The sequence below is a fragment of the Heptranchias perlo genome, chromosome 5, assembly GCF_035084215.1.
Source record: "Heptranchias perlo isolate sHepPer1 chromosome 5, sHepPer1.hap1, whole genome shotgun sequence".
NCBI classification, from domain to species: domain Eukaryota; kingdom Metazoa; phylum Chordata; class Chondrichthyes; order Hexanchiformes; family Hexanchidae; genus Heptranchias; species Heptranchias perlo.
Window position 1 is genome coordinate 88,698,084 of NC_090329.1, and position 14,286 is coordinate 88,712,369.

Genomic DNA, 14,286 nt, shown 5'->3' on the forward strand with positions numbered 1-14,286 from the left:
GAAAAATGAACCATCTGTGAGTAGTATATCACTACTTTCTTTCTTATCTGCATTGGGAACCACAAATATTTAGTAAGTAAAGTCATTTTATTTTGGTTATGGGGGGGGTGGGGGGGCAGGGGTGGAAGGAGAGAGGATTGGGGTTAAAGGAACAAGAGAATAGTTTAATTCTGATGATAACTCTGAGTCCACAAACACTTAGAGAATTAAATATAGACATACATTTTCAGACAGTAAATCTTATAAGATTTTTGAAATTTCCTTGGGATCCATGCTTTCTTGGCCTCATTTCTTACTGTGCCTTTTATACATTTATTTATAGGGACTTGATAATAGATGATGCCCACAATATCCACTCATTTAGCTGATGTTGCCAGGCACCATAAGTGCTCGACATGCAAATCTCCCTTCCTTCCCCGAAAATGTGCCTCCAAATTAAATCCTGTTGCTGTCGAGCAGGGGTGTTCAAGCTTTTTATCTTTGTGGACCACATAGAACCTCAGGGGCCAAATGTTAATCCCGTTCTTGTTAATTTAAATATACCTCCATAATACAGATCTCGGTGTCTGATTTAGGATTCATCCATCAATGAGGCAACAAAGCTATGAACAGCATTTTCCAAATCTCTAGGCACCCAAAAAATTAAAAGGATAAATCAGCAAATATGAAATACAAGTACAAAAAGGACTGAGTTACTTGGGCTTCAAGGGTTGATTGCCACGGCTCAGGGGCACGTGGCCCATGGGTCACAGATTTGAAATTCCTGCTCTAGAGTGGATCACAGAGCATTACTAAGAAATAGGGCTATCCCATGCTCCTTTCTAACAAATCTATTAGCACAAAAGGGGAAGAAGCAATTTCAGATTATGAGGGACTCTGTTCCAACCAAACTTTACTGTTATTACTTGACATCAGAATATGCCTGCCAAATCAGCCACTAGAATGGTGCCAATAGGTCAATGGAGAGACATGATGGTTTTAGTAGGTCTTATCTATCTTCGTTAATAGCCTGGGCTGCTTACATATTTAAGTTCATACTTCCTTGCCAACAGCCCAAAGGAAGGTAGGTACCATAAAGCCTGTAAAAGCCTTAGAATCATGTCTTTGACAGATTTGAAGTGCAGGATCTTCTTGGGCTTTAATATTTAAACTCTAGGGGCTTCATTTTAGCACCCGCTATCGGGTGCGTTCCTGGCGGGTGGGCTCCGAAAATCGGGGAACCCTGGAGCGGGTCCGGAGCCCGGCTCCAACCCGCCCACTTCTGAGTTCCCCACAGACGCACTGACGTGCGCGCGCAGCCCCCGCATGTGGGACTCCCGCAGGCAATTAAAGCCAGCGGGGTGCCATTTAAAAGTATTTACTTTGCTATTTCAGGTCATTAACTGACCTGATTAGGGGAATATGTGAGGAGGGGTGGGATATTATAGACAACTGGGACTGTTTCCCATACTGGGGGAAATACTTCCAGTTCAAATGGACGTGTTGCAGCTGTCAGCCTGTGGCAGCTGCAAAGGTCCATTTGACAGGTGTTGGTGGGGGGGGGCGGGGGGGGAAAAGAGACCCTCACTCATTGCAGGAGGCCACTCTGTCACTTGGGACAAAGTTTGGCCTCCACCACCCTCCTCCTGACAAGAAAATTCACCAACTTGCACACTTACCCCAGGGTCCAGAGACCTTGCGGACCCCCTCAGATGTACATCTTCTGGATGGGGGTCGCCGTAGCGGCATTCATGACCTTCTCGGAGAGCGAACAGCATCACCAGCCTCACCAGCCACCTCTGACACGTGGAGCTCCACAACACAGTGCTGTGACACATCCACCTGCACAGCAGGAGGGAGGGCAACCGCAGAGAGAGATGCGTCGCAGAGGGCACTACCCTCGCCACAGGGTCCACAGACCGAGGCTCAGCTTCCTGGACCTCTCTGAGCAGCAGTGCACACGGAGGCTCAGAGTCACTCGACATGTAGTCGTGTACATCTGCAGCCTCCTTCATGCTGAGTTGCTCCCGGTTGGCCCGAGCACCATCTTCTTACCTGTCGCTGTCAAAGTCACCAGTGCCCTCAACAACTTCTCCTCCGCATCCTTCCAGGGTGCCACCGGGGACATCGCTGACCTCTCCATAAAAGAGCCCTGCAAATGCACCTACACCACTCTGCAGTGACACAATGGGTGTCATCAGTTGTGGGTCTTCATTGTGATCCTCAGGAAAGGGCATTATTGCACAAACCAGACAAGATTCGCAAAGACGTGGCAGTAGTGGTGCCAATATAATATGTAATGTGAGTTGCTCAGAAATTAAATAGAAGTAAAAACCATGACAAACCCTCAAGCACCCTTGTGCATCCCCTTCATGCTCACGACTTGTTTGCCTTACGCTGCCTACTGCACATATGTGATGCATGCCCTGTGGCTGCAGCACAGGTAGTGGCAGGTTGAGTGAGGCTAACTGTGAAAGAGATGCAAGAGAGGGTGAGTATGAGATAGAGCCATGAGATTGTATGAGGATTGGGTTGAGTGGTAGTGGCGGGATGAGTACTGGCGTGGTGAGTGCAGGTAAGATGAGGATGAGCTTTGAGTGGGTACGAGGGGTGATGTGACAGAGTAGTGTCGGCAGTGCAGAAGATGTGGGATGGGGACAGTGATGTGGCAGATGGAGTGTAGGGGAATGAGTAAGTGTACTCACTTTGGCTGACCTACTTAGGTCATTGGAGCGCCTCCTGCACTGTATGCAGGTGGGCGATATGTTGGTGGTGCAGGTGATCTCCTCTGCCACCTCGAGTCAGGCCTTCCTGGTGACAGAGGCAGGCCGCTTCTTCCCGCCCGCCAGGGGGATGATCTCTGTCCTCCCCCTCCTCCTCACCCCATCCAATGATACCTAGAGTGAGGCATCATTAAACTGGGAGCAGCCTTCCCCCTGGGCTGCTCCATGCTGTAATTTTTTCTATTTCTTGCAGCATCTGTCAGTGGAGGACTGCCCCTTTAAATAGAGCTCCTCCAGCTGACAGAGCTTACTGCGCATGAGCAGTCCGCCCGACGCGCAGAGGGGAACCCGGAAGACCAGGTAAGTGGATCCAATTAGGCTGCGATTGCACGGGGGGGGCAGACTGATTTCACCGGGCGCGCCCCCCGCCGCCCTGGTAACATCGAGCCCATGGCCACCCTAACACTGAACATGTCAAAAAGGTTTATCTCCCTGATCAAACAAATGATCCTCAGCAGATCATTCTCTGCTTTCTTGGGAGACATGTGCTCTCATTCTGTGGCCAGAGTGGCTATTCTGGATGGCCCCATGGTGTAGATGGGGAATTTGCTGACTCAACTCCAGTGGTGGGAAAAATGACAGCTAAGGAAGCTGAGAGTTTAATAACTGAGGACTGAGGACAACTCCTCAATGAACAGCATCCTGCTATACAAGTGGAGATTTCACAAAGGAGTCTTGACACATTCAGAAAGTGAACACACCAGGGGCCCAAACAACTTCCCCAGGAGTTGCACGGAGTGCAAGAAGAATGGATCCACATCTGTAATAAATTGGCAAAGATTTGGTTTCCACCCAGATTAACAGCATCCATCCTTGTGGTAGGTACCATTACAATGGTGACCATGCCCTCAGAGAGATGAGCCCCAAATAAAAGGGCACCCAATGAGCAGCAACATCTTGTGTCAAGTTTTGTGTGACCTGATGTAACAGAGCAAGGTGCTCGAGGGCTCAGTGAACCTCTTGGGAGATGTCCTTTGATCGATGCCAGCTGTGCAAAAGTTTTGACGCTGACCAGCGCCACTGAGGGACTCTTGAGCTTGGACAGACTGGCTGATGCCAGGGAATCTCGACTGATGCAGATCAAGAAGGTACAATTGATCTCAGCCTTAAGTGTCAGCCTTGGTTCATTGGTAGCACTCTTCCCTCTGAGTCAGAAGGTTGTGGATTCAAGTCCCACTCCAGAGGTGTAATCTAGGCTGACTCTTCAAATGCAGTACTGAGGGATTGCTGCACTGTCGGAGGTGTCGCCTTTTGGATGAGACATTAAACCAAACGTTAGATGTTAAATCTGCCTTCTCAGGTGGACATAAAACATCCCATGGCACTATTCGAAGACAACCAGGGTGATTCTCCCCAGTGTCCCAGCCAATATACATCCCCCAACCAACATCACTAAAAGAGATTATCTGGTCATTATCTCATTTCTGTTTGTGGGACCTTGTGCGTGCAAATTAGCTGCCACGTTTCCTACATTAGTGACTACCCTTCAAAAGTACTTAATTGGCTGTAAAGCACTTTGGGACGTCCTGAGGTCATGAAAGGCACTACATAAATGAGAGTTCTTTCTTTTCTCAGCCATCTCTATCAGCAACCACAGGCAGTTGAAAAAAGCGTAAACTATGTCAGTTGGCATCGGGAGCCTCCTGAGTGTTGCCACCTGACAATGTCAAACATGGTCGTACAGTCTCCTGAACTGTGGCTCCAGAAACATGGCTTGTTGGCATTGATTTAGATTTCTTACTCATCATAATGGCATCTGACAAAATCGACCTGAGTGTGCATGATAAGATCTGGTAGCAGGGATCCAGTGGAGTTTGATTGTGATGGGATTGGTAGTTTTATATCTGTACTTTTTCTCAACGAATAGCACAGAATATCCTGCTAGTTTTCTGCCAAGGCACTGTAAGCATTTTCATGGCCATCAGCCACTATGAAAACTTTGCTGCATTTATTGCAATGTTTAAAGTCCTCTGATTGACTTGAGATCTACATCTTGGAAGATATGCATCAGTACCAGATGATGCAAGGCATGGAAAATACAAGCAAATGGAGAACAACTAAGAAAGCTAAAGACATTGGTCAGTTAATACTAAAGTAAAACAACAGCACATAATCACAGTCAAAAATGTAAGTTTTTTTTTCAAAATTCCAACAATGATAACACTAACAATAAGAGTTGACGATTTGGAGGAGGGGACCGAGTGTAACATATCAAAATTTGCAAATGATACAAAGATGGGAGGGAAAGTAGAGAGTGAGGAGGACATAAAAAACCTACAAGGGGATATAGACAGGCTGGGTGAGTGGGCAGAGATTTGGCAAATGCAATATAATACTGGAAAATGTGAGGTTAAGCACTTTGGCAGGAAAAATCAGAGAGCAAGTTATTATCTTAATGATGAGAAACTGGAAAGTACTGCAGTACAAAGGGATCTGGGGGTCCTAGTGCAAGAAAATCAAAAAGTTAGTATGCAGGTGCAGCAGGTGATCAAGAAGGCCAACGGAATGTTGGCTTTTATTGCTAGGGGGATAAAATATAAAAACGGGGAGGTATTGCTGCAGTTATATAATGTATTGGTGAGACCGCACCTGGAATACTGCATACAGTTTTGGTGTCCATACTTAAGAAAAGACATACTTGCTCTCGAGGCAGTACAAAGAAGGTTCACTCGGCTAATCCCGGGGATGAGGGGGTGGACATATGAGGAGAGGTTGAGTAGATTGGGACTCTACTCATTGGAGTTCAGAAGAATGAAAGGCGATCTTATTGAAACATAAAAGATTGTGAAGGGGCTTGATCGGGTGGATGCGGTAAGGATGTTCCCAAAGATGGGTGAAACTAGAACTAGGGGGCATAATCTTAGACTAAGGGGCTGCTGTTTCAAAACCGAGATGAGGACAAACTTCTTCGCTCAGAGGGTAGTAGGTCTGTGGAATTTGCTGCCCCAGGAAGCTGTGGAAGCTACATCATTAGATAAATTTAAAACAGAAATAGACAGTTTCCTAGAAGTAAAGGGAATTAGGGGTTACGGGGAGCGGGCAGGAAGTTGGACATGAAGCTGAGTTCGGATCGGTCAAGGCCCTGTGGGTGGCAGAGAGGGCCCAGGGGCTGAGTGGCCGGGTCCTGCTCCTACTTCTTGTGTTCTTTAGATTTGTGGTTGGGATCAGATCAGCCATGATCTTATTGAATGGTGGAGCAGGCTCGAGGGGCCGATTGGCCTACTCCTGCTCCTATTTCTTATGTTCTTATGTTGACCACAATCAAGACTTTGGTCATTCTCAGTTGTTTTGGAAATTGTGTTTTTAAAATACAAACACTTGAAATGAGTAAACCGTTTAAAATTGTTCAGAACCTGATACACCAATAAACTAATGTGTAAAAGATGATTAAAATCCAGCAAATGGATGATGCTACTAGTAGAGAATTCTATTCCGGGCTGGGGGAAAACCAAGCTCGGACACATGCATATGTTTTTTTATACAGCTTTGGGAGCAGAGATCATTTGTTGCCAATTCACAATGCACACCAATGTCGTACCAGGACCTTTCCCCAGATTTTTGAATCCAGCTTGAACTCCAGCTCAGCAATCAGTGTAGGATGTTGAATTAAAATAATGTTTTAGTGCAGCAATTCCATCACCTACCAAATTTGACTCTGTGGGTGGACAGATCTTCAGTTTTGTCCCCTTTTCCTTCATCTCATACATAAGGTCGCTAAGCATATGAGTCTGAGCCACGTTCTGAAAAAATGTGAATACATTATTTTAATAAAAATTTTCATGTGATCAAATATGCAACAGGGATGAACAAAAAAACCTCCTATCTTGGAACCAAAAGTTTTCAAATCTTTGATAGGCTTAATTTTATACTTCCCAGTTAGTTTGCACAGTTTCAACTTCTAGGAATTATTCCTGATAGTATATTTCCATTACTTATAAATTAAATTAGAGTAAAGAGTCCCATCCCTTGATGCACCAGTTCAAAACTTTCTCTGGAAACAAATTTTGTTTCCCCTCCTACAAGCATTGTAGCTCGTGCATTTTCTCTCTCTCATTGGTTGTGCTAAATACTGCAACAAAATAAAAGGATAACTTCCTGATAGATATTTATTATTGTTGAGATAATGAAATGGAAGTAAAACACAAAAGTGAACAAACTAGGACTACATAGAAGAGGGATGTTTAAGTTTCTTACTTGCATAACAGCATTAAAGAAGCAAGTATTTCCCAAATTGCTTAGTCCTTGGACAGGAACAGCTACATTGTTGACTGTATGTTTCCCTCGCACGGTTTCACCACTATCTGAATTTTCATCTCGAACTTTCATCAATTTAGAATTTAAACCTATAAAAAGATTCAAAACATAGATTTCACAAAAATAGGCAGTTTTTTTTAAATGTAGCATAATTAAGTATATATCATAAGATGCTTATATGGAGAACAGCCACATTCAGATACTGGAAAACATTTCAAGCATTCTTCAATTTTTTAAAAAAAATAGCACAGATGGCTTTACCCCACCAATCCCCTGCCTTAAAGTTGTTGCACTTGCATATCTCAGTAGCCTTAAAGTTGATCCACTTGCATCTCTCAGAAGTCTACTGCCTTCAATGATAAACATGATGTGGAGATGCCGGTGATGGGCTGGGGTTGACAAATGTAAGGAATCTTACAACACCAGGTTATAGTCCAACTGTTTTATTTGAAAATCACAAGCTTTCGGAGGCTTTCTCCTACGTCAGGTGAGTGTGGGATTCGGATTCTATGGAAGGTTGCCGCATTTATAGTCAGAGAACAATACCTGGTGATTACAGATAATCTTTCCAACTGCCCGTTGTCAAGGCAATCAAAGTGTTCAGACAGAGAGATGTTACCTACAGGACCACCGAATACACAAACGGCCAGAACAAAAGACAGACAGAGAGAGAGAGAGAGAGAGAGAGAGAGAGAGAGAGAAAAAAAAGAGAAACATCCAAAAGGAAGAGAAAGACAGAGAATGACCCGTTGTATTAAAAACAAATAACTTCTTTTCGCTGGTGGGGTTACGTGTAGCGTGACATGAACCCAAGATCCCGGTTGAGGCCGTCCTCATGAGTGCGGAACTTGGCTATCAATTTCTGCTCGACGATTTTGAGTTGTCGTGTGTCTCGAAGGCCGCCTTGGAGAACGCTTACCCGAAGATCGGTGGCTGAATGTCCTTGACTGCTGAAGTGTTCCCCGACTGCGAGGGAACCCTCCTGTCTGGACAGGACAGGCCAGACAGGAGGGTTCCCTCCCAGTCGGGGAACACTTCAGCAGTCAAGGACATTCAGCCACCGATCTTCGGGTAAGCGTTCTCCAAGGCGGCCTTCGAGACACACGACAACTCAAAATCGTCGAGCAGAAATTGATAGCCAAGTTCCGCACCCATGAGGACGGCCTCAACCGGGATCTTGGGTTCATGTCACGCTACACGTAACCCCACCAGCGAAAAAAAGTTATTTGTTTTTAATACAACGGGTCATTGTCTGTCTTTCTCTTCTTTTTGGATGTTTCTCTCTCTCTCTCTCTCTCTCTCTCTCTGTGTCTGTCTGTCTTTTGTTCTGGCCGTTTGTGTATTCGGTGGTCCTGTAGGTAACATCTCTCTGTCTGAACACTTTGATTGCCTTGACAACGGGCAGTTGGAAAGATTATCTGTAATCACCAGGTATTGTTCTCTGACTATAAATGCGGCAACCTTCCATAGAATCCGAATCCCACACTCACCTGACGAAGGAGAAAGCCTCTGAAAGCTTGTGATTTTCAAACAAAACAGTTGGACTATAACCTGGTGTTGTAAGATTCAATGATAAAGGAGGATATAACGAGAGGTAAGCAGCCAACAGAGACCTTATGGGTTGAATTGAGAAATAGGAAAGGATCTAAGACTATAGTGGGAATTGTGTATAGGGCCCCTGGCAGCAGCTCTGAAGTGCTAGATTGTATAAATGCAGAGATTAGACAAGCGTGTAACAAAGGCATAGTGGTCTTAATGGGGGACTTTAACCTTCACATAGATTGGGAAAAGCAGACTAGTAACTGTCAGAAAGGTAGTGAATTTCTTGAGTGTGTCCGGGATAATTTTCTACAGCAGTATGTCCTAGAGGCAACAAGGGGGCAAGCCATACTAGATTTAGTAATGAGTAATGAACCAGATTTAGTTAACGGCTTAACTGTTCGCGAACATCTATCCAATAGCGATCATAACATGATCGAGATCAATGTAGTGTTTGAAAGGGAAAAAAGTGATTCAGATGCTAAGATTCTAAACTTGGGTAAGGCCGACTTCAATGGGATGAGACAGAGACTGTCCACAGTAAACTGGGCAAATCTGTTAATGGGTAAAACGACTGATGATCAGTGGGAAATGTTTAAAGAAACATTTAACATGATACAGAATCGGTTTATACCCCTGAGGGGCAAGAACTCTACTTGCCAAAAAAAACAGCCATGGACAACTAAAGAGGTAAGGGACAGTATAAGACAAGGAAAGGGCATACAAAAAGGCAAAAAATGGCACAGATCCTGGCGAATGGGAAAGATACAAAGATCAACAAAGGGTCACAAAACAGATAGTAAGAGCTACAAAAAGAGAGTCTGAAAAGAAACTTGCAAGGGATATCAAAACCAATACGAAGAACTTTTATAGTTACAGTAGGAAAAAGAGGGTGGTCAGGAGCAGTGTTGGCCCCTTAAAAACTGAAAGTGGGGATATTGTCATTGACAATGGGGAAATAGCAGACATGTTGAAAGATTACTTTGTGTCAGTATTTACAGTAGAAAAAGAGGATAGCATGCCAGAAATCCCAAGAAAACTAATATTGAATCGGGGACAGGGACTCAATAAAATTAATATAAGTAAAGCAACAGTGTGAAGAAAATAATAGAACTAAAGAGTGACAAATCCCCAGGTCCAGATGGTTTCCATCCCAGGGTTTTAAAGGAAGTAGGTGAGCACATTGCAGATGCCCCAACTATAATCTTTCAAAGTTCTCTAAATTCAGGAACTGTCCCTCTGGATTGGAAAATTGCACGTCACTCCGCTTTTTAAAAAAGGAGAGAGAGGGAAATCAGGGAATTATAGACCAGTTAGCCCAACATCTGTTGTGAGGAAAATGCTGGCGTCTATAATTAAGGATAGGGTGACTGAACACCTCAAGAATTTTCAGTTAATCAGAGAGAGCCAGCATGGATTTGTGAAAGATAGGTCATGCCTGACAAACCTGATTGAATTTTTTTGAAGAGGTGACTAAAGTAGTGGGCAGGGGAATGTCAATGGATGTTATTTATATGGACTTCCAGAAGGCATTTGATAAGGTCCCACATAAGAGACTATTAGCTAAGTTAGAAGCCCATGGAATCGAGGGAAACGTACGGACTTGGTTAGGAAGTTGGCTGAGCGAAAGGCGACAGAGAGTAGGGATAATGAGTAGGTACTCACATTGGCAGGATGTGACTAATGGAGTCCCGCAGGGATCTGTCTTGGGGCCTCAATTATTCACAATATTTATTAACGACTTAGATGAAGGCATAGAAAGTCTCATATCTAAGTTTGCCGATGACACAAAGATTGGTGGCATTATAAGCAGTGTAGATGAAAACATAAAATTACAAAGCAATATTGATAGATTAGATGAATGGATAAAACTGTGGCAAATGGAATTCAATGTAGACAAATGTGAGGTCATCCACTTTGGATCAAAAAAGGATAGAACAGGGTACTTTCTAAATGGTAAAAAGTTAAAAACAGTGGATGTCCAAAGGAACTTAGGGATTCAGGTACATAGATCATTGAAGTGTCATGAACAGGTGCAGAAAATAATCAAGAAGGCTAATGGAATGCTGGCCTTTTTTCTCGAGGACTAGAGTACAAGGGGGCAGAAGTTATGCTGCAGCTGTACAAAACCCTGGTTAGACTGCACCTGGAGTACTGTGAGCAGTTCTGGGCACCGTACCTTCGGAAGGACATCTTGGCCTTGGAGGGAGTGCAGCATAGGTTTACTAGAATGATACCCGGACTTCAAGGGTTAAGTTATGAGGAGAGATTACACAAATTAGGGTTGTATTCTCTGGAGTTTCGAAGGTTAAGGGGTGATCTGATCGAAGTTTAAGATATTAAGGATAGGATAGGGTGGATAGGGTGGATAGAGAGAAACTATTTCCACTGGTTGGGGATTCTAGGAGTAGGGGGCACAGTCTAAAAATTAGAGCCAGACCTATCGGGAGTGCGATTAGAAAACATTTCTACACACAAAGGGTGATAGAAGTTTGGAACTCTCTTCTGCAAATGGCAATTGATGCTAGCTCAATTGCTAAATTTAAATCGGAGATAGATAGCTTTTTGGCAACCAAAGGTATTAAGGGATATGGGCCAAAGGCAGGTGTATGAAGTCAGATCACAGATCAGCTATGATCTTATTGAATGGCGGAGCAGGCACGAGGGGCTGAATGGCCTACTCCTGTTCCTATGTTCTACTTTCAGATCTGCTTGAAGCCCAACATACTGAAATCCTGAGTGATGTTCAGAATATACAGCAACCTAGATACTTTCATCTGTCTACCAAATGAAATATTTTTACAGATTCATATTTGAAACTGTAGGGTTTGAAGCAGCTATGGGAATCAAGAGTTGGAATGCAGAGTATGATGACAAACATAGGGAGGAGCGTCAGGAGATACAGATATAGCTTGATCAACAGGCTTTCATCTTTCTAGCTTCTCAAGTAGAGTGAAAGCAAGAAAGTGAGGCAGTTTATTTAAGATTTAATCAATTAAGCACCTGAATATGCTATGCCTCTGCAACTGTTACCGTACTGTAACTCTAGTTGAAGTATCAACAGCGAGTTCTTGCACTTGCGGACAGATGGGAGGTGTTTGGCAAAGTGGTACCCTAATCTATATTTCATCTCTCCAGTATAGAGGGGACTGCACTGTGAACAGTGGATACAGAATAAGAGATTGGAGGAAGTACACGTAAATTGATATCTTACATGGGAGGAGTTTTCGGGGATCTGTGCAGTGGTGTGAGAGGTAGTGAATGGACAGGTGTTACATCGCCTGTGCTTGCACAGGAAGTTGCTATGGTAGGTAGCAGAAGAGTGAACTAGTGCATCACGGAGGGAACAAACCCATCAGAAAATGTGGGAGATGTGTTGGTGGTGGGATTCTGTTGGGCGGTGCATAAACTACTGCAACGTATAATCTTGAATTTAAAGATTTATAAAAGATATACGAGTACTGTATATCTAAGACTCAATTTTCCTCCTAGTTACTTGGCATCACAGAAGCATTATAGACTAAAAAGAAAAAATGCACTTCCCAAATTTTCCCAAAATAATTTTGAACAATTCTAATCAGAAACAAAAACATCTTATAAGGGTCTAGGAAAAAGGTAAATTAGAAAGCAATTTTGTTTAGCATCATTTATTAAAGCATAGAAAGACCATCTTTAAACAAAGGTAGATCAAGAATGGGGAGCCTCAAACATCTCAATCTATCCTAATAGGGATTTGTTTGCAACCCTAAAATGTCTATTGGTTAAGAACCTTAACAATTGCTGTGTATTTTAAGTAGTTAAGTGTTTCAATCAGGAAGAACATCTGATAAATGGCATCCAATGTTTATTTTTGTGCAATCATATATATATCCATATTCTGTACAAGTACTTATTTTAAGTCTTAATAGGATTAGTATTAAATATTCAAATATGAACATAGTCTTCGTCATCTGTGATCACAGATGACAGCTGAAAGTTTTTCGCCGCCAGCACAAGATCTGTTGTGTTGGGCCCAGCTGCAAAAGGAAGCACTGTTTGATTTGAACTAGAAAGCTAAACAGATGTCTGAAATTTCCCAGCAGAAAGTGCAACCAGCATGGAGACCTAGCTAATCTATTTGCTGTATCACTTAAGAGCTGAGTGGGCAGGAGGAGATGGGCATCATTAATTCCTAGCCTACAGGAATGCCATGGAATTGCCTGAACTAGTGCACTATATAGCAACTTTCATAATGCCAAAGTTACCGTAAATAACAAATAACAACACTTAACATCTACAGTGTTAAATATTGATGAGCAACGCATGCCAAAAATAAATAGCATGTTAAAAACTTAAGGATTTATTAGGCTCCTGAAGCCACAATGCAAGGTTGAATAGACTAATGTCTCAAATTGGAAGTTAAGAAATCATATAATTTACTGATGAGTTAACAAAAAGGTCACCCATTTTGCATTTTATTTAGAGCATATAAATATAATCACTACAAAGCTTATTCATGGAAAATAAGTAATTTGATTGTTTGCTCCAGATTGTTCTATTTACACTGCTGTTGACAGAACTTTACATAAAAGGCTCTTGTACAGGAAAATGGGTCAGGCTTTTACCTGCAAAATCCTGAGATAATATGCAAGTTGTGGCGCTAGTGGTGCAAATGCTATTTACATGAAGCAAAAGATAAATAGGCTTTCTGTTCAAGTGATAAAATGTTGGCAATTATATAGTTATAAAGGATATTTTGTACCACGAAACAGTGTATGTAGCAAAACTTTGTAATAAATACAAGGAATACGTTTTTTCCCAACAGTTCTATTGTAAAATAAATTTTCTAATTATATTATACCAAGCATCAATTGTATATTACTAGGTATACTGTTTCAGTTTAAGCCTTCTCAGAACACAAAATAATCAGAAAAATAAGGTCTTTTGTAGTATGTGAATGGTCCACATCTTCAAATTCTCCAGGTACTGTGTACAAAAATTGTTTCAATTCTAAATTTTTACATTTGTAAAAATTTTCTTTCATATTCTTATGAATTTAATCCTCTTTCTTCGAGTAGGTTGCCTGTGTAAGACTGAAATTAACTGAAGGGAAAAATGCAGTTTTTAAAAAGGGAAGGGAGGCAAGGGTATAGGTACTTTTAGTGCAAAGTAATTATTCACCTAGATCTCACAAAATACAATTGCTTATTAACTTATTCCTGTGAATCTTAATATTAACCCGAGCTTTTTTTTAAACTAAGAGGTTGCTTGAACATCCCAAGGAAACCAACATTTTCCAAGAGTGGATATACTTAGCTAATGTCATTCATAGTTCCCAACAGCAAGTTTGACAAACAGAACATATATCAACCTAGCATTCGATCCCGAATGTCAACTGGTTTCTTAAGGCAGTAACCAGAGGAATTCTGCTATGTTACAGTAAAACTCATCCAGTATATTTTTTTTAGGGAATTAACTGCAGCTCCTGAACATCATCCAGGAACAAAAACTGTGCAAACCATTCTGCCTGGTGGACATCCTTAACGAAAATATCAGCGGATGGCATTATCCAAGCACATCCATGCTCGTCAAACAGTGTGCTTCAAAATGTAATAATGTCTTTCACTTCAAGATTATTCTCCACCGGTAGGAATTAATGAACAAACTGCCTTTAAATTTTGCATCAATTTTAATTCCAATGCTCTGTATTCCTTTTACTAGCTTAACATGTGACAAAAATTACAGAACCAAG

General features: G+C 42.3%; 1 protein-coding gene across 2 annotated transcripts in view; it reads right to left on the minus strand.

The window, feature by feature from the left end:
• Nucleotides 1-14,286, minus strand: part of usp45 (ubiquitin specific peptidase 45) — a 130,723-nt gene that overhangs the window by 66,279 nt on the left and 50,158 nt on the right. For both annotated transcript variants that reach the window (XM_067984776.1, XM_067984777.1), the window contains exons 6-7: nt 6,957-7,105; nt 6,407-6,502 (exon numbers count right to left, since the gene is read on the minus strand). In XM_067984776.1, coding sequence (XP_067840877.1) covers nt 6,407-6,502; nt 6,957-7,105 — 245 coding nt within the window. The remainder of the gene's footprint in view (nt 1-6,406; nt 6,503-6,956; nt 7,106-14,286) is intronic.